The 21,386-nt window shown below is 41.7% G+C and overlaps 1 protein-coding gene across 1 annotated transcript in view; it reads right to left on the bottom strand.

The window, feature by feature from the left end:
• The window catches only part of CALCR (calcitonin receptor), a 77,929-nt gene that overhangs the window by 4,023 nt on the left and 52,520 nt on the right, over positions 1-21,386 (bottom strand). The window contains exons 8-11 of the mRNA XM_005228822.3: positions 17,272-17,332; positions 17,100-17,166; positions 14,316-14,534; positions 5,618-5,659 (exon numbers count right to left, since the gene is read on the bottom strand). Coding sequence (XP_005228879.1) covers positions 5,618-5,659; positions 14,316-14,534; positions 17,100-17,166; positions 17,272-17,332 — 389 coding nt within the window. The remainder of the gene's footprint in view (positions 1-5,617; positions 5,660-14,315; positions 14,535-17,099; positions 17,167-17,271; positions 17,333-21,386) is intronic.

The following is a 21,386-nucleotide window of genomic DNA, read 5'->3' as shown; positions in this document are numbered from 1 at the left end:
ATCAGTGATTCCAGCCAGAAACATGTGAGAATAGGAGCAGTTTGCCATAATTATCTGCTGTAAATGACCCCCTCTCTAGAGGAAGGCAGGTGCAGGTGAGGCACTGTGATGACAGAGTGTCCCGGTGTTTCTGTGCTCCTACTGAGGTGGATGCTGCTTGTCATTTGGAGAATGTATTGCTATTCACCTTCTCCTAACACATAAAGCAAAGAAAACAAATGGCTGAGTTAGCTTAATTAGACGTCAAGCATGGAAATGGCATATGGTTACAATGGAACTTTACTGGGGCTGTGAGCAAAGCTTACTGTGCCAATATTGAGATTTAAAGTGGAATGGCTGTATGCAAGGATGTTTCATATCACACTGTTGAAAAAGGTTATTAGTGAGCAAGAATTACTGCATGAAAGAGTACTGCAGTTACAGCATGTGATACAGAAATATTACATGAGGTAAACCCTGTAAAGATGTCAGTCACTTTAAAATTACCTTTTGATATAACTGTGAATATTATAGCTTAGTAAACCTAGAAGCTATGGGGAGGGAATGGAAGAAGAAATCTTCAGAAGGACTAAGTCAGTGTCTTTTCCCAATATCACACCGGGGCCACAGCTCCTGTAACCTAAGCCCAGACACAATGAGGACAATGCAGAAATCTTGGGTGTGCACAGCAGCTCTGCCCACTCACAGCCATCTCTCCAAAACCACCATCACGGTCACTAACACCTCTGGTGATTGCACATCTCTGGCCCTTGCCGCTTCCCCTAAATCTTGAGTGTTCGTTCCTTCAGGTTAATCGCAGTGTCTTTAGTGAAGGTGGCAAGAACATGCTCCTGCAGCCTTCCTGCTGCTCTCCTGTTGCCCCTCCCCTGCCCCCCTTGCATAGACTCCAAGGCTTTGATTGCTTTCGAACAGAGAGAGGAACTTGTGTTGAGCACCACCTTGCTGTGAAAGTGATGAGCTCCTGCTTGAGCAATTCAACTGCTCTCAGTTGAACTGGAGTCTGACAGGCCAACAGGGCAACCATAGGTCTAGAGATAACACGGTCAACTGAAGAGGGAAGAACAATGTTATGGAATCTTACAAAGCCTGCTGTGAGCAGCTTATGGTTTTCTTCTCAGAGAGGAGTGACACTTAAGTTGTTTGTATGGTCATAGAGAGAACAGACATATCCCTTCCAGTTCAGCCCATGGTTAGAAGTGCCATTATACAGGTTTAAAAGGCTCCACAGGGCGGTAACAGCATGAGGGCAAAGCAGCTATTTTTTTGTTCTCCGCTGAACTGCTGGCCTGTACAAGAATCTGGCCGCAAACGGATAATGGATAGTACAAACTGCTGCACTTGAGCAAAACAATATGTTGATCTAGATTTCTGCTCTGATTCCAAGGACCTCAGATGATCATAATTCAGCAACAACTAAAACTGTTCATGCATGGATTTTAAATGTGTAAGTGGAATTACTGAAAGTCACATGCATTGCCAGAACTTATTCATGACCAAGGAGGTTCCTGTGGACCAGGAGGGGCAGGGTGCCACCTGCCATGCTTTCTGCTGTGACAGCAGACTAAAGGAAGTGGTCTAAAGAAATGAAGAGCCTGAGTTTATTTACTTTGCTCTTCAAGACTTGAAAGATTTTTCTGTTCTCTATTCGCCATTCCTGACACTTTGGCCTAAGTTATATGGCTGATTTTTTTCCAAATAGACTTTCCATTTTGTTGGCCAGCCTTACAGTCTAGAAACAATCTCAAGCCTGGAAATACGGTCTGTTAAGCAGACTATTGCAGAGACCTTGTATCATCTGTACAACACTGTTGTTGTTGGACAGAGAAACTACAGTGCTGCTGGACACTGAGATTTTATATGAAAATGCACAAGAAGATCTATAATTTTAAAAGTCCAAAACAAATCCATTGTTTACATGTTCTTCCACATGAATGCAGCCATTGGTACAGCTTCTTATTACTATTTTTACATTTCTTTCTATAGACGGGTTTATGGTACTAAAGTGAGGTTGGGGAGGTAGTAGGTGGTGAATGTAATATAAAACACTGTCAGGTGGTACTGAGTTTAGCATTGTTTGTCCTGGCTAAACTTCATGTATTTCAGCCTTGAAGTTAAATATTCCAGTAGGAAAAAGTAAATCCCAGAGTATCCAGGCTCCTGTGATACTAAAATTAATCTCTTTGCCCCACACTGAATTTTCTCATGAGAAATAATTTTGAGCTCTATGATAGGAGATGTATATAGCAGCTTGGAAACAATCTCCTACCATGACTGAGGACCAGACTGTGGCTTTGGTCTATGTCCTACTGCACACAGCAAGACTGGGGAAAGTTATCTTAGCTTAATTCTCTTGGGCAGCCAAACTCAGACCAGCATTCCCTTTGGGAGGACCTAATACCATCTTGGCATTAGTCTGTTGCTGCTCCTTTGTAAGTTTTGTGCCTTATATATCTATACCTTGTGTAACTGCAGGAATAACTGGGACTTGGAGGAAAGGGATCGCAATCCTTTCATCCTCTCTTCTGGCACAGCCCAACACAGCTACTCTAGTACATAAACTTGCCTGAGGTTGTCGGTAATGTGCTGATGCGAGTAGCACTAGACTGCCTCGAGCCTGTATTAAGAGAGGTGTCATCTTTGACTCTGCCCACCTTAATGGTAAATTCTAAAAACCCCTTTCTCTTATTGTCTAGTAAATAAAATTTCCTGTAAGAAAATAACAGGCAGGTTTCTCAGCATCCCTGCTGTTGACCACTTTAGACAGTCTGCAAGTCAGAAGCAGCTACAATGATTTTGAAAATGGGTATAATGGTGAAAAGTACCCAAGCACAAACAAAAAACACTCTCAACATGCCTGGGAAACCTGAATCCCCACAGCTGTTTTTTCTTACTGAGTGACACCAGTGAATGTTTCTCATCAGCTGCTCCACCAAGGAGTCATTAATCCTTCACTCAGTCTGGAGCTACCTGGACGTAGGTAAGCCATCCATGTGATTACTTGTGGGAGCAATAGAGTACAAACCTGGAAGCCACATTTCAATATCACATTCATTTTTATCTCATTTTGGGCATCAGCCCTTCCAGATGTGCCCCCTCAGTGACAGCTTGCTGACAATTCAAGTATCAAAGTGGGTATCCAGATAAGGGCCTTTCCCAAGGATGAGATCATTTTACTGCAGGCTGCCAGATGTTAAAAAAGGCTTTCAGAGGCAAATAGGGGTTTAGTGACTATTGTTGTTGTTCAGAATTTGGATCTAGATTGTGCATCTCCAGTCCATGACTGATTGCTATTGCTGCTTCTGAACAGCAGCTCAGTCAATGCAGAAGTCCACCAAGTGCAGCATGTCTCTGTGGTTGGACACCTGAATATCATGTATGAATACAGGGTATGTATTCTGAAATTAAATATAATTAAATTAAATATAATACAATACTTGATGAACAAAAAAGAGCTGTGTATTTATTTTAGATTTATTTTCATTCCTGGAATGTGGCTTTCAGTTTTCTGCCTTGCACACTATAGGTTAGTTCATATGACAGGTAAACTCAGCACTCTACAACCTAATTTTGAATTAAATTATATGTATGGTCTATCACAATGTTGGCAGGCAGATGCTCCAGATATATTCATTATTGCTAACTTGAAAATTGTATTCCTGGAATTTTAAAGGTGGATATGCTTTTCTGACACTGTGGCATTGACAAAAGTACTTTGGAATTTGAGCTCTCTGACAAAACATATCTAAGAAACAAACAGCCTTTAAGATACTTGATGTTTTCAGTGCATTTTCTTGCTGACTTTCCTCATTTTTAGCATTGCTACAGCCTTTAATCCAGGCACAAATCCATATGCTCTCAGTGGAGTTGGGGAATTACAGAGTAATCGACCTTTTACACTAAAGCTATAAGACATTAAGCAAACTTGTTTTGCAAAATCTAATCTGAAAAAAATGGAAGGTGACACTGGAGATAATGAAGGAGGAAGGGGCAATGTTAAGATCAGGATTTTGGGGTAACACATTGTTTGGAAGCAAGTGAGGACATGCTGGAGCCCTGCCTCTACATAGCTATGCAGCCATTCCCCTGGGGAGAGGGTATTTCAGAAACTGCCTGGCTCATCTCTTCTTTCTCCACGCCAGGTCCTCCCTACCAGGGAGAATCAGGTCTTTCCGTGTTTTGAGTGCTTGGAGAATGGACTGTGCCAGAAAGCGATGACAGTAAGGGAGAAGGAGAGAGGTGGTTGTAGCCTGCAGATCCTGGGGACAGAAGTGTGATGGGAAAAGACAGCTGTATGTGTCTCCAACTTTGTTTAATTGAACCATAAATGTGAAACCATAATCTTCTATAGCGTGATCTTTACAGCTACCACTTCATGTTGGGTTCTGGCCTCATCAGTTGCTCACGTTTTGCCATTCTCTTTTATGTCTCCTGAGAAGCCATGCTACAGAATTACAGCGGGAGGCCTCTGATCTTTTCTGCTGTTGCATTTCTCTGAACATTTATGCCAGGAGCCAGCCAGAAGCAAACATATAACGATGTTGACAAGTGGTGGCAGAATTTAATATTCTCCACCACCCTGAAAGTAAGCAAAGCAGCCAATAGCCCCTTATTAATAACATAACTTGTTTCAAATCACTATCAAAACATCAGCGTGGTCACATCATTGCCTGTAATTTGCTACTTTCTAACAATCTACAGGGATAAACACAAGCAGGGATATCTCTTTAGGTTGACATAATGAGTGTTAGCATCACAAAGCTTGCTTTGCATCTAATGCAGCTACTCTGGATTCAAAATTAACTTTTTAAAGGACTTCCTAGCTTTGCTATGAGGCAGTTCATTTCACTACAGCTGAATGCTCCTGATGTATTTCAAAAGCGTTTTTCTGCTAACCGTCTTTGGAAAATGACTTACTGTAGGAATTTAAATGGTTCTTGGCATATTTTAACCTGCCATCTTTCTGTAAAAGAACAAGTAGCGAAGTGGACTTAAACCCAACTGTGGGTATATGAAATATTGATCCAGCTGTAAGAGAAAGGGAGACATCTTTGCCTCAAACATTTTTATTTCTCTGCATGCAAAATACTGACCTTAAAGAGCCCAGTGTCAATCCTCAAAGGACTGAAAGTAATTGCACCCCTCCAGGCTTCTCCGCTCTGACAGTGCTACCAGGGACGGCATCTGCCGCAGCTCCGGGGCTGAACACAGCACAGGGCTCTCCGGGACTGGCTGCCAAAGATCCCCACTGCTGCTTATGGGACACTGTGGTCGTGGTCCTTCCCACTATTGTAGGGCAGGAAGGGAAGTAAGGCAGTTTTCTCTTTTACTTAGACCTCTGTCTCAAAATTGCACACGGTAAGGGGAGAGTCTCGTGCCTGTACCTCAGCTGGTGCCATCTGCTTTGTAACAGTAACACTCCTGATTCATCTGCTCATAGATATTTAAGTCACGCTCCGCATAGAGCTTTCCGAAATGCACACTGCTGCTTGTACATGGAGAATAAAAAGCAACTTTGTGTGGTTTCAGAGTTTGCAGAGTGACATATTTAATTTTTGCATTCATGAACAACACTGATATTTTCCAATTTCTGTTCATTTGCTGTATTTCACGTGCTTACCTCACCATTGAAGAAGCAGAATATAGTTGCCACAAGTAAGCCCTAAGAGAAAGGAAAAGAAAAGAGTTTAGAGATCAAAATATAACTTCTTTTGACATTTTTTTGAAATTTGGACTCAATGGATACAAGTTAAAAACTTTAGTCCACTTGCTTTTCATCACAGACACTTCACCTAACCTCCCCCTCTTTCACAGTTGTGTTATTGCATTGATTTTTGTCTTTTCAACATGTTTTATTATTTTCTTCTACATTACTAGCATTTATAGATTACCTATTTTGGCTCTGAAGTTACTTCTGTACGAGAGGTCTAGAGAAGGAAAATTAAATGGTATGTAAGGTAGATAGATACTCTGCTTACAGTGGAGTACCACAGTGCCGCTGACTTTGCTGAAGAGATGGCAGAGGAATTGTGTCCTGCATGGTGCCACTTGTCTGTCAGAGTGCAGTCACCCAATTACAAGTGTCGGCCAAGGGGAATCCAGCTGACCCAGGAAGGCTTTAAATTGCACCGTACGTCAGGATAAGTGAACTTGTATGTAGGGCGCCACGATGGATGGAAAGGGTGTGAAAAGAGTTGTAAGTGGTCAGAAAGAAAATAAATCAAACCCCCACAACAGGTGAGTGAGAAGGTAGAGGAGCAAAAAAAGAAGAGAAATTGCAGATCATAGCTTGGTCCTAAATGGCTTGAAATCAATTTAATTATTGCCACAGTTGTTCAGATAATATTTCACTACTGCTGAAAAATTAAACAGGGTCAAGGCAGGAACATGAGGTGAGAAAGAGGGAAATTATTAAGAAAGAAAATTCTTGCACACAGAGCCTGCCATTCAGAATCACGTAGTTACACAGGTCCATGTCCTAACTGCACTCACCCTTATTAAAATAGCAATACACAGCATCACTGGAAGCCAAATGCCTTGATTTTAAATTACCTAAAGTAGTTATTATAAACTAAACACATGGCAGTTTGTGAAACTGAGGGGAAAACTGCAACACAACAGCTTGTTTTCCCAAGGGCTGCTTTGAAGAGCTTTATAGATGTATGTTTTTTATAAATCCTCATTTAACTGATTGAGTTAAATTGTAGCTAATGCTTTGTAAAATGTCTTGGACTCTCCAGTGTATATTTTGGACCACAAATGTAAGGTAAGAAATAACTGTTTTAACAAAACACTTATATATTAGAGATACACAGGCTGGTTTGAAGAGGTGCTGACCACCTCAATTTTGGCAATTACTTTACTCCAATAAAGCTTCTTTAACACAGAATTTGTAAATTCACATGACTTCAAGTAGCAACACAGAAAAGCATGTATGAGGAGGAGGAAGGGTACCCATAATGAGAAAAGTAAAGTTTCTTTTGTGTTTTGGAAAAACGGTAAATTTTGTCAAAAAACTCAAATCCCAGTCCACAATATGCAATGCACAATAGTTTGTCCATAAGCTCTGGTTTGAGAAACACCACAAAGTCAACCAAAACTTTGCACCTCTAAAGCAGGACTTTGTCAGACCACAAATTCCTAAAACCAAAATTTATGCAAGGGGAGCAAATGTGTCACTTCCTAGCGGCCTGTATTGATTTTCTCCCATGCTGTGCACACTATGTTAGTTTGCAGTGTCTTGCAAAAATTTGCTATTGAACTACATGGTATGGGGTTGCAGCAGGGGTCTTGCTATGTTGCTAAAGTGTGTTTTTATTAACAGCCATCAGCCACGATGGCAAATGAGATGGATTTTGATCTCCTCTGGGAGTAGGGGAGCTCAATGGACAGTCCCCGAGGACAGCAGATACAAAACTCAGCGGAAGGAGAGAAAGAAGCAGAGAAATTCCAAGTCTGTCCTTTGGTGAGAATGTTTAGAGGAAATTTGGGAACTGCGGTTCCCCTAAAGGCAGAAATTGAACCTGAACAATTGAAGTAAAGCCATTTTTTCATTTCAGTTCCTATAGTATTAGAATTTCTCTATGTCCTGTAATTGCTCTGCTTTTCTTCTGTTGGAGAGTGTAGTTCCCTTAACTAGTGTTTTCTCCAGACAACTTCTGACAGAAAAGTGAAAGAGGAAGCTGTGGTGGTGCCTTGTATCCCCTGCAGTTGCTCTTCTGGTCTGGAAAGAGCTGAGAGCACATCTGGCTCCTTGCTATTTTGACACCATGCGTGTTGTACATCTGGCTGAAGAAATTATTTTTGCTAGTTTGTCCCATATGTGTCTAATTGCTCTTCTTCCACCTGCAACAGCCCTCTGGGCTCTGCCATCTATATTTCTATTTCTTCCATTTTATATGTAAAGTTTTGCCCACAGTTCAGAGTACTATTGTTATCTTCAGCTGTAAAGCTACAGAGATATCCACAGCAGACACCAGCTTTGACCCTTCAGAACCAGGAGGGCTTGAGATGATGATAATTCTACAGTGGATCTATTAAAACATGTGACAGACTGGATGTAAGTTAAATATTTCATGTAAGGCCCACAGGTTATTTCTCGTATCTCTTTGACATACATCTTCTATATTCTCTCTAACTGCTGCTGGTTTTTGCTCAGGGTGCAATTCTTGCTGAGGAAGAGATCTGTAGGTCAATGGTATCTCTCTGCCACTGTGTGGAGTTGTTTAACTGACCTGTGATATACTACCTGCTGCCAGCAGAATAACGTTGGCTGTGGTATTGAGGGCAGAAATGAAGAATACATTTATTTTGAAATTAAGGCCTTTAATGACTTATTCTGAAAATTCTTTATTTCTGGAACCGTGGGAAGACAGATGAATGTGGCTTTCAGCTGATTCACACCTTACGGATTGCCCAGAGTCAGCAGCTCTCAGATCTCAGTACCCGATTGATGCTGTACAGAGTCTCTCCCTGTGTCCAAGTGCCTATATTGGTCCAAGGACGTTCTTTGCTTGACAGGTATTTAATATGTATTTCACTCTCCTAGAAGATGTGAGTCTCTTGAAGATAAGTTTTGGTAATTTGCTCAAGTTAAAAAAGAAACAAACAAAAAATACCTATGCAGATACTGCAGATTTACATGGGTTTCTGATACCTCATTTTTTTTATCTTCAGGTTTATGTCTCCATACAACCAGGAAAGCATATCTAGATATGCTTATTCCTCTTATTCCTAGCATGTCCATGGCCTTCGTTTCTGTCCTAATTACACACTGTGCTGCTGTTTAGGCTTTAGTGGGATGATATATTTATTATGGATGATAGAAGATGATGGCACACGTAATTGTACAGATAGCCATAATACAGAAAATCAGTTTGTGATTCTTTGCATGGGCTTTGGGCCATGTCCATTCACTCTTCACTTCTGGATCCGAATGGACAGCCAAAAAAAAAACCAAAAAAAGCAGCACGGCTAAGGTTCTTCATAGAAGTACTTCCCATTCCTACCTCTCTCATTTCAGCTAAGATAAAGAGCTTTGAGAAAAACAATACTGTGTTCCTCATCATCTTAATCCACAGCACATTCATACAGCATCTCTGAGGTAAATGACTGCATTATGAAGTATTCATTTCTGTTAGGTTAACAAAAAATAAGCAAAACAAAGAATGTGTCTGTGCTGTTTCTGCTGCTACTGGGGTGGGGAGATTTGTCACGAGAGGGCTGAAGACAGCAGACCACCTGCTGCAAAATGATGGAGGCATCCTATCAGACAAAGCTCACACTTTGCTGCTTCTCCTGCTCTCTGCTGGATGTTTCATTACTGTCATTTTGTACATGAATTTTTCATATAAAAATGGCACTTTACAATATCCAGCTTTCAAAAAAACATTTCCCCCAACTTTCATTGGCTCAAAATACTAGAAAGTTTTGAAATTACTAATAATGCAAAGAAAAAAAAACAACCAGGAAATAAAAATCCACTTATGTTGTCAAAAGCAGTCCTATGACCTTAACTTTGCACAGAAGGACAAAATATTTCTGTCTGGTTTGGCATCATTTGTGATCACAGAGGATATTTATTTCCCTTTAAATAGAGAAACAGATGGAATGAATACCACCTTAAATACATTGAAATATCTCACTGTTTTTAAAAGGCCACTTTTGAATGGGCTAATTTTGTTCTGTGTAAAGCTGCGAAGATTTGAATTTAAAACTTGGAGGCAGGGTAGATATGTATGTGGCTCAAACCCATGCCTAAAGATACAAAATACCCTTTACACAAATGAGGCCCCTATGAGCTACATCCTCCTCCCTGGCAGGGTGGGGGCTGCTGTCCAGAGGATGCTGCTTGGAAGCTGCTGTGTGATACATAAGTAATCTCACTTGTGGAGAAAGAAACCTTTAATTATTCTACATTTAATAGAAAAAAAAAACTTTTTATGTGCCAATAGAAACCAAGGCCCTTGTGCTGAATAGCATTTGAATTTCTCATTAGAGGTGGACTTGCACGTTTGGGGCCACAGTCTGCAAGGTATTGAGGAGAAGAGTATCTTCAAGTGCTTGTATATGGCTTCATATGTGTATGATTCAGGGGCTGTTTCTCCATTGTGCCAAGCAGAGCTCCATGGCTGTCGCCTAGTGACAGTGCCATGTTAGGCAACATGACAACCTCTACAAAGCCAGCTACAAGATGCTGGAGAGACAATTCGGTGAGAGGGGACAGTTGGTGTAGGAGCTTGCAAGCAGGAGTGTGTTTATCTCTGGTTTTGTTTGAGAGCACGGGGTTACTGCATATTTCTACACCTCCTTTTTTCTTGTGAGGTCTCTACTATGGACCAACAACTGAGATCAGAAGCTGGGATAACGGCTGCTGGTAGCAGACCGTCTGACAGGATCCTGCTCAGCACCCTGATCTCTTTGCAGCTTGGGATCCCTCAAACGATGCTGAGTGGTTCCCAGGGTGGGGGAAGTGGCAGCAGAAGCCTTAGGGCCAGTGGAGGTGCAGATGGCCCCACCAGAATGTGAGGCACAAGTCACATCTCTCCTGTCCTCTCTCAGTATGGAGACCTGCAGGACACAGGTCTGTTGCTGCTCCACCCCTTCACAGGAGGCACTCTCTTTGCCCAGGTATACCATTTCATCTTCACTGGGCAGCATGATGGGACTTTTTAGGCTTTTAAGTGACAGAGGTGGTTTCATGACAGAGGTCTGCAAGGAGCCAGCGCATTCTGTACCATAATGCTTTACACCCTGAGGAAGTCTGCATCTTTCCTGTGCTTTCAGCATTATCTAACAGGCTTTTGAAAGTCAGGTCCTCTAGGAAAAGTCTGCAACTCATTGACTCCTGGAGTGCAAATGTTTGCTTTGTGGTGCCTACTTTAGGAGCTCTGCTTAATAAGCTATTGCATGTTCAGCAACGCACCTACAGCATCCCACTCCGTGCAAAAGTTATTCCACTTAAGGTGTGCTGGTTTTGGCTGGGACAGTTAATTTTCTCCATAGTAGCTAGTATGGGGACATGTTTTGGATTTGTGCTGGAAACAGAGTTGGTAATTCAGGGATGTTTCAGTCCCTGCTGAGCAGCGCTCACACAGAGCCGGGGGCTTCTCTGCTCCTCACCCCACCCCACCAGCGGGTGGGCTGGGGGGGCACAGGGGCTGGGAGGGGACACGGCCAGGACAGGTGACCCCAGCTGAGCAAAGGGATATCCCATACCGTATGGCGTCTGCTCGGCATGTGAAGCTGGGGGAAGAAGAAGGAAGGGCGGTATGTTCGGAGTGGTGGTGTCTGTCTCCCCAGGTCACCACTACACGTGATGGAGCCCGGCTTTCCTGGGGATGGCTGAACCCCTGCCTGCCCACGGGAAGTGGAGAATTAATTCCTTGCTTTGCTTTGCTTGTGCAGCTTTTGGTTTACCTATTAAACTGTCCTCAACTCAACCCACAAATTTTCTCACTCTTACGCTTCCAGTGGAGGGGAATGAGTGAGCAGCTGTGTTGGGCTTAGCTGCCAGCTGGGGTTAAGCCACAACATAAGGGTAGAAATATCTTTCTTTTCCCTGGTGCAATCTTCATTTCAGCAAAGTCTGGAGACTGAAAAGCTGATATTGGTGATGATGAGGGGAGATAGTAATCTCGACTTTTATAGGATCCATGGGAGGCTGGGTGGCTGGGCTAGAAAAGTACAATCATTCATATCTGCAACACAAAAACAGTCTTCAAATTTTTTTGTCATTTACACATCTACTTTACCAATCTGTTACGAAGAATCTGGCCTGTGTAGTGAAACAGACACAAGCTGATACAGGGGAAGCAGGCATGCAGTGCTTTTGAATTGTTCATATAGTTGTATTTGAAAAAACACTTCTGCTTAAAATGGTGAGCATTGATGGCAGTATTACAAAAAGTGCAGGACAATTCAAAACCAGACTGGCTTCTGTTATTCAAAAATGATTTCAGCAGAGGAAACCTAGCACACAACATCTTGATGTGTTGTTTTTCAACAGGGAAAACTGAAATAAATACAATTACACAGCTTCTTGTGGGAACAAAATCTTTCTCATTCATCATCTTCAGTCCTCTGATTTTTACAATAGACTGCAGTGCTTGTTTGCACCATTTCTGTGTACGTGGATGATGTAACTAATATAGCAAATCATTGCGCTCACTTAGAGCAGTGCTGTGCTGTTGAAAAACTGTCTCTCTGTTCTAGAAAAGGCATAAAAAATAATAATTTAACCAGTGCAGAAATGGAGAATGTACTGTATTTTCCATCAAAAAAAATCATAATTGCTCCCATACTGCCTGCTTGTATATGCCTGACATGCCACAGGATGCAAAAACTAACAGACTGCTGCTAGTTTACGGAGAGCAGGCTGCGCTGCGGTTTATGGGAGCGCAATAGCCAGCAGGGAAGCACAGGCATTACACAAGCTAATACACTATCTGCTAACTCCATAATCAGTCCTAGAAGAAAACAAGCACCAGAGGAGCGATTATATACAGTTGGCAATCTTAAATATGCATACAAGAAATGTTTTAGAAAGGATTAAGAAAGCTTATTTCAGAATACAATTAAAAATCCACTCTAGGTACAGGAGGGAGCATCACATTCAGCTGAAGTTAGAGGACAACTGCATAGCGCTCTTGAAAGGCCAAATTTTACATGCTGGTGTGAAGCACACTGAGATTATATTGCAAAGGTGTCAAGAGCTCTTCTGTGAGGACTGCATTGCTGCCCTGGCTCAGGGACGGCCCTGGGTGGGCTGTCACCCCCCAGTATGCCCGGTGGCCTCTCTGGGCACAGCAGCAGCAGGGCACAGGAAACCCTCACAATGTGTCCCCACCTGCATCCCCAGCACCATCTCCACTGTTGAAATGGAATAAAATGTATTGGCAGGCAGTGATCGGGGTCACCGAGCCATGCAGAGACACCCATTCCCAGTGCCTGGGACATGGGCAGAAGGAACCCATCAGAGATGAAACTCTCCCTCCATGGATCCCTCCCTCATCTAATCTCATCCATCAGTACAACAGTTTCACGAGAGTTTGGTTTTGTTTCTGGTTCCACTTTAACTTTGCTTTGGTGACTTTCTATTGCATAATGGCCATAATTAGGATTGTTAATTAATATAACATTATTTTTTTAATTCTCCTACAACCTCACAGGATTTGAAAGATGTTTTAGGAGTAAAATGATTATTGTAACACACTATCTTATCCTAACTTGCTAAAACTGTAAGCAACTTGTCACCAGAAAGCTTATTTGGAGATACTCCATCACTCTTAAGAGCAATGAAGTGACAATACAGGTAACAATAGAAGAAACAGACTCTCATTCATTTTAAGCAGAACTGTACTATAAGATTGCATACACTGCAAAAACAGACCTATAACTTCAGTCATTCTATGTATGCAGCAGCATGCTCACCCACAGTTTTGAAGGGATAAGGACAATAAACAGAAAATGTAAACTAAGGTGACAGGACACATAGATTTTGGTAGCATGATTTATCACTCCATTTAAGGAAAAAGCACCATTGATTTTTTTTTTAAAAGCTCTTTTCTTACTACAACATTAAATAATTCTGCATTTAGCCTCTGTATGAAAGGAAACAAGAAGTGGGTTACTGTACTCATCCATGTTGACCACTATTCACAAATGCATTAGAAATCCGCCTTTCCTAGTCAATACAGGGCTGGCTATATTACAGTCATTAAACCAGATAACAAAGCATTTAAAGTCACTTAGGTTTGTTTTGTTTTTAAAAGAAAAGAAACCAGACTTACTGAATGATGCTGTATTTTCAAAGCATTTATGAAATCAAAATGTCAGTCACATATTTTTATTTCAACTGCCTAATAATGGAATTTTAACTCCTAAGTGAAGCTTCGTTGTCACAGTCTTTTCCTCTGTGTGTTGGCATTCCCTCTGTGTAACAGTTTGCATACACACCTAATTTTAATGTTAAACTCACAGCACCAGTTTTCAGGCAATTTGAACACTTCAACAGAAATCGTGTTGGAACTTGAAAGCCCTCTGTGATCTCAGTTTTCTCTCCCTAGTTTAGAAATGGTGCCAACTGATCATTTTTTGCTACACTTTTCATTGTTTCCCCTATCTTGTGGTTGTTCTTTATGTAGTGGTGCTACTTGTGCAAAAGCAGATAATCCAATAACATGAAAATGGTTGTAAAAGAACTGCAAAACCATGGTCATTCTCAGTTTCGGGTCAAAACAACTGGCAACAGCATTTTTGGCTAAATTAACTTAACAGCAACACCTCACCTAAGCTGAAGTTGCTATTATGTAACGTACCTGGTAATGCATTAATATATGCATGATGTAATCATATATTTCTCCAGCAAGTCGGTTTTCTGGTCTCCAGGGAATAATAACAAACTGAATTCCTAGTAAGGGCACCAGGATTAAAGTGGCTCTGACAGCTTTCATGTACATGTTGGACTCAGCACGGTGGGTATCTCTCAGCTTTGTCACCAAAACTCGGACAATGTTAAGCAAAAAGAAAAAATTGACCTGCAAAATCAAAGCCATTGTAGGAGAAAGCATTCACATTAAAAAAACATTCAAAATAAAAATACAATAAAAATGCACATAAATGGCAGTAAAATGTAACTTTCTAGCTTTATTGTGGCTCATAACAGGCAGTTCCTTGGGAATCAGGCCTTGGAAAGTACCTTGAATGCCTTCAGAAAAGAGATATTAAGCTGCTCTACACACTTCCCTTGGGGAGCCTGCATGGATGTTTCAGGCAGGCAGGCAGGATCAGTTCTAGGAAGCACTGGCTGTTTTGACACTGATGTGGGCAAATTCAGGATTTCCAGGGAACAATTAATCTCATTTTTATGTTTAAAGCTTAAACGGGATGGATGAATTGTCCCCTAGGAGTAACCATGTCTCTCTTCTGAATCTGAAGATCACCCGGGTATCTTGCTTCAGTCCACACTGAAGATGTCTGCAGCCCGGTGAGACAAACCCCAGTGTGTCCCTGGGCACACGGGACCTTTGGGGGCACACAATTTCTCTGGGAATGTGGTCCAGCTTACACAGGCCAATCCATCAGGCTGGTGTATAAGCAGGGGAACCAAGGCTGCCCTTGAGATAAACCTAGGCTGCCCCTTGCTTCCACCAGACTGCACGGACCCCGTGGCACATTTTTACCCACAGGTAAAAGGTAACACTTGCTGGCTTAGGGCTAAAATACCAGACACTTCAGAGAGTTTTGCCCCTGGCCCTTACAGTCAGCAATATGCAGTATTTCAGCATCTCATCTCCTCGGTCATTTCTGAAAATCTGAGTCCAGCTGTGGGTGCTCAGCATACAGAACCTGCTCGTGACCCTGGCTCCACAGAGAGCTCCTTGCGGGATGTGCTGAGAGCCTGTGAAGGCACAGGGAAGGCAGACCCAGGTTGACAACGAGCCCAGTGAGGACCTTGGGGACATCCTAGGCACCACAGACATTCTCTCTCCAGTGTACCCTATCACTCTTTTCCACATTGTTATAGTAATATCAGGCACCTAAGCTTCAGAAATTTAATGGACTTTTTTTTTCAGATGATTTTTTTTAAATAAGTATGTAGGCTACATAACTCACGTAGATATTTTCGTAGTCCAAATTCCTTAGATATATGAGAAATTTCAGTTGAAACTTTCAGAACAATAAAATGTGAATCAGTAAGCTTTGATATAGCATTTCATCACTTCTTAACTACTGAAAGACCTTTCAACTGTTTTACATTTGTGTTCTACTGGAAAAAAAGGAATAAATGACTCCTGAGGTACCATTCAGTGTAAAATCTAAACCTTATTCTCCACCTTGCTCTGACTTCACTCACTCTGCTTAACAGTCACTTTTAGAATTTCTGGAAGTAACTGTGAAAAGTGGAAAGACAACTTTATGAAGGTAAAAATCCTCAGCTTTCCTGAGTCATCTGTCACTATAGGATTTTTGTAGCAAATCATGCAGGATCTTCTGTAGACGTTGCCATCTTCATAAGAAAAATAAGACTGTGAATGGCATAAGCACAAGACATATTATAATGCCTTATTTTGAAAAGTGTTAAAGATTGGCCTTTTTCCATAAAAAACAGTCACTGCTTTATTTCTTTGTAACTAAGATGAGACTTGGAGCATGGTGATAAAAATAAAGGTTGAATGGCCTCTCCCAGAAGTGAGGTAGCATTACAACAGCAGAAGCAATCAAGATTGAACCAGTAAACCTATAACAGATGTGCTTCTAAACAGCATACTATATGGCAGGGAGGAATGGACTTCCTCACATTGCTGATGTGCAAGACTCTTCTCAGGAAAGGGTAGAATGATTTTCAGGTTTTCCAGCCATTAGATGGAAAGTTGTTTCTTTATTCAAAGATGTTCCCAGTATTCACCACCTTACTGTTTGATCTCCGAGGTAGTTACTGCAGGTACGTCCATGCAGATGTCTGCAAGCAAGAGGCATCTCAAAAGCTGAAAGTGCAGCTTGGGTGACACATTGAGGTGAGCTTGGGTCTAATAAAAACCCTTCTGTACCTTTCAGGAAGGTCAGCGTTACTGTGCAAAAGAGCACCGCTGGCATACAAGATGCTCTATGTATATATATTGCTGAGCTGCACTTCAGATCTTGCCCTCCTACTCAGACTGCCCAGCTCGGTCCCTTCCTGGGACTAGTTTAGCTCCCTACCTTGGGACCACATCAGTTCAATGACCAGTAAAACTCGTGCTGAGCGACCAGGCTGCACTCAGCTCACACCAGCTAAGGCATAGCTAAATGCCTCATTGATGTCTCATAAATGTAGTAAATTGGTCACAAATAAGTTACACTGGGAGAGAATGACCTCCCTGATTTTCAAAAACAGTTAGTGATTCTCTACCTCAAAATCTGATTCTTTACTGGGAGGTCCCTTTACAGGACTTGTTTTTGAGAACTGTTGAGAACCTGTCCTTGTAACTCTGAGTAGAGAAAACCTCTAGTTACTTCTGAGTTTTGACCAAAATATTAAAGTACAGAAACTTCTATTCTGTACAGGTTAACAGCATTCGTAAACTAATTATTAAACTGTTGACAGCAAATAATATTCTTACCAATAAAGCTGCCATTACAGGTCCGTGAACAATATAGAGCAAGTGTGTGTCAACACTCATCCAGCAGCTGGAGGGGAAATACACCATTAAAATTTATTATTAACTCAAAATGTGTTACACAGTTAAATAGAACACAGAACTTTGTTCCTTTAAAAACAGACATGTTACTCACTTGTCATTGAAGTATCTGGCTCTTGCAACAGCATGAATAGATGCTGGCACTAAAGGGAACCCTGAAATGATTAAAGTTATAGATCAGTCTTGGTATTTTTTTGTTTTGAATTTCATGTGTCAAACACACTAGGAAGTTTCTTGTCCACAACACATGTATGCAAAATCACAGCTTTCAGGGAAGAACCGCAATCCCATCACACTCAGGGCCCTAGCATAACCTTGATGGTGAGATGCAACAAGGGAATAATGTTCAAAGCAGGTCAAAAGAAGCCGCAAAGCCCAGCTGCTGCCCCCCCGCCGTGCTGCTGCAGGGTGTGCAGGGAAGGGTGTGAGCACACAGTGTGGGAAAGGTGCCAGGATCATTCAGTTCTCAGCAGAGTATTCCCTCGGGACACTTGTGAAAACCATGTAAATCACTGTTAGGCAAGAGAGACACATTAACTCACACAACAGATACAAAGCAATAAACAACAGAGCAAGGAGCTGCTCTTTTGGAGCCTATGGCAAGAGAAAACGTTTGGAGTCAGGAGGTCTTCTGGAGGATGGGGATTTGTGATATTTTCTGAAGGTTCTCAGCCTCTGTGCTGCCAAGCCCATCCCATCTCAGCTGGGAGTGAAGCTGTGGATACCATAAATCCACATCTCCTGACTTACCTGTGCAGCCTCAGGGGAGGCCACTGCTCTGACGGGGAACTGACAGGAGCAAATTTGCACTGGGCCAAAGGCTTGGTAACATGCCATGTTTAACAAACTGCAAGCCTCAAATTCTTATTTCCAGTCTGATATTAAGAGTGACAATCTGGTTCATTCCTGTCCATCTTCCTTCAGCTTGCTTGTATGTTGTGTCCCTCTCCAACAGGCTAGAAACCTGGAACTGGGCAGTCTGCGCTGTACTGACCCCAGTTTGCACAACCTTGCACATGCAGACAGAGGCCGGTGAGGAGATGACCTACTGCTTCATCTGGTCTGTGCAGAGAGCTCTGTGGACACCTTTGGTGTTACTGCTGTGTCTTCCCTATAAACCATGGTCGTTTCTTCTGAGCTTTGGATATTTTATAATTATAAATCAAAATGTGTGAAAACGTCCTGCTGATACCATGATTAGTCACAGCGGGAAGAACATGGTTCCTCGTTTCTTTGGGTGTTAGTATTTTCATAAACCGTTTTAGACAGAGACTCCCCAGCCAAATTCTGGGGAAATCTCACCCCAGAGCACAGGCCAGCCAATGCTGGAGTGAGAATAAGGTCAAAAAAGTATCTAAATAGGACACTGATGTCTCCAGGTATCTTTAAGCAACAGCTACTTTACTGCCAAAAAAAGTTCTTGCTGCAGTTTACCTTGGGAGGACAACATGGCTGTGGGAGAACAAAATGGATTGCCCTCTCCTTTATGTATCGTTAGAAAATCATTACTTGGCCTCTGGCTTCAGTATGCCTTTTTTTGGGTGATGATGCATGATAAAACAACAAAAAGCTCAGAACTGAAAGAAAGGAGCTTCTAACCTCAGGGTGAGCTTATGGGATTGACAGCATGAGAAAATCCTTTTGATTTGGAAATGGAGCAAGCCCGGGCCAGTTTTGTTGACAGACAGATTGAAGTGCAATTTTTAAGGGGCCTTTCTGTAATAGCAAAAATTATTCATCTGAAGGCTCTGGCCTGGAATAGTGCAAGTACAGGACTCCACGTGACGCCAAAGGTCCTTTTTTCTTCTGCTAAACACATTAGCCTAGAATACCTGGCTCAACAAATTCACAAGCAAATCTTAAGAACACGATGGAAAGTTACAGGGTAAGAAGCTCATGACTGTCTATGGCTCAAATTCCCATCTGCAGGCTGGATGGGCTCTTCTAGGGCTAGATGTTGCTCTTCTCTTGTAAAGGGCCAAAAGGCAGAGAGTTAATGAGAAGTGGAGCATCAAAGTCAGTTGGGTCCTGGTGGCACAACATGTATCGCTCCAGGGGCCTGACAACACGTGGTGAGCAGTGAGTAACCTAGAAAAGGCTTTACCCCAGCCATCCCAGGAAAAGATATGACGTATCCCTTTAGGTCATGCCAGGTCCTTCATGGCACAAACTGACAATTAATTGTATATCCAGCTGAATTTGGAAGGCACCTTGTTTTAGCACTGTCCAAATAAATCATTCCCTTTTCACTTCTACGTGGATGAAGCTGCCTGAAGCAGCCCGCAGAGTGGACTGGCACTATGATGGGCACATTTGTTGCTGTTTTCTTGCCCTGCATAAGGGTGATTTCCTGACCCAGTGAAACAGTAAATGAGAAATGACATCCCCAGAGAAGGGGTTTCCTGAAGGCATCAGCCTTGAAACACACCTGTCCATGAGAGATTCCATCCGATCACCTTAAACCTTTCATAAAGTGTTTTATATTTGCTCAGATTTTTATTTTTCTTATAAAGCTATTTTACAAATGTCATTAGTGGTTCTTCCAAATAAAATAATCTAGGTGTCCTCACATAGGGATTAGTTATAACAATGAATAATGAGTCACTTCACCTTGCATTGTACATTTACCTTGATCTTTTGAATTGTAATTCAGAGCACAGCCTGCTCTGCTTGCTCTGCATTGCCCTTTGGAGAAGTGTATCTCCATTGATTAACATAGCTGCATGTTTAATGTAACTACTGCTTCTGGAATCAGTGAAATTAGACTGATTTATGCAAACTTAAGGGCTGGCCAGATAGTCCTGATTAGATAATTTTGCTATTAATGATTACTACCTTAGTTAGGAGGTGCTAATGACTATTACTTGTTTTGTAGAAGTATTCATCTAGTTTCATTAAAAAAGGCTGCAGGCTTCATAGTGAAGAGTTGAGTCCATTTTTTATTAACCTTTTCCTTCTCAAGATATTATCATCCTATTACCACAGCCACCACCCTATTTATTTTTCAGGCAATGCTGCAGATACTGATGAGTATCTTATCAGATAACTTCACTGAATTACTCACCATGATGCTAGTGCCTTTCTCAGCAACAGTACAGCTAGCTCACAAGCTTTCACTGCAGGCTACCTGTCTCAGTTGCATTAAATTGCACTGCCTAAATTGAATGTCACCTGAAAAAAATACGTTTCTGACCATTGTCCTCTTGTATGATTGGATATGGAATGACACTATTTTGGGAGGGCTTATGCTGCAAGACATGAAAAGGGAACAAGTTCTATCTGGAAGGAAATGTTTAAAATGACTCTTTATATAGGGCTGCCATTTCAAAAGCACAGCCCTATCAGACTTTGTGTATTCAAATATTCTGAACAATGAAAACTGTGATAGCACAGTTGCTTGCTCCATGAGGGCTCAGTGATTTAGACTGACAAAGTCCAGAAACCTTGGCTCAGTTTTGGGTTCTTCAGGGAAGTTTTCTTCATTTAAGAGCTAATGGTGTTCCACATAGTTTTAATTCTAAGAGCATAACAGGTCACTCTCTTCTCAGAAAAGATATGATTCTCATAAGAAAAAAAGAGTGATTATATTATCATTAAAAAAAAAAAAAAAGAGAGAAAAGGAGTTCTTACGCGTGGAAACTTCTCTGGCCCTGTAATCCATATAAACTAGAAAATCACGATAATTTTCTAGGTATCTAATGTAGGTATCCAGGCAGCACTAAGCCTTATACCATGAGAAGAAAGTTAGTTACCAGTCTTTTAAATGAAAATACAAACAGTGGAAGAACAACTTTCCACTTTGCTATTACTGCCTATGTAGGACCTGATATTGAATGCCTAACTAGTGGTTGAAGTCAGAGTTTTAAAGTTCTTCAGAACACTCAGAACTGGGTCATTTTTCTGTGATCTAATTAATTCCTAATTTTTCTCTGTTTAATCAGTAGGGCTGTTTCTTATCTTCCTGCTGTAAATGAAATAATGTTAAACAAGTATAACATCTCCAAAGAGAGGCAAAAATATAGAGTTGTCCTGGTTTTGGCTGGGACAGTTAATTTCCTTCTTAGCAGCTGGTGCAGTGCTGTGTTTTGGATTTGGTGTGAGAACAATGTTGACAGCACACTGATGGGTTTGGTTGTTGCTGGGTGATGTTTATACCAAGTCAAGGACTTTTCAGTTTCTCAGGCCCTACCAGCAAGTGGGCTGGAGGGG

Source organism: Falco peregrinus, chromosome 5 (assembly GCF_023634155.1).
Source record: "Falco peregrinus isolate bFalPer1 chromosome 5, bFalPer1.pri, whole genome shotgun sequence".
NCBI classification, from domain to species: Eukaryota; Metazoa; Chordata; class Aves; order Falconiformes; family Falconidae; genus Falco; species Falco peregrinus.
Note: the sequence above shows the minus strand (reverse complement) of the source record. Positions and strands in the feature narration are given on the sequence as shown.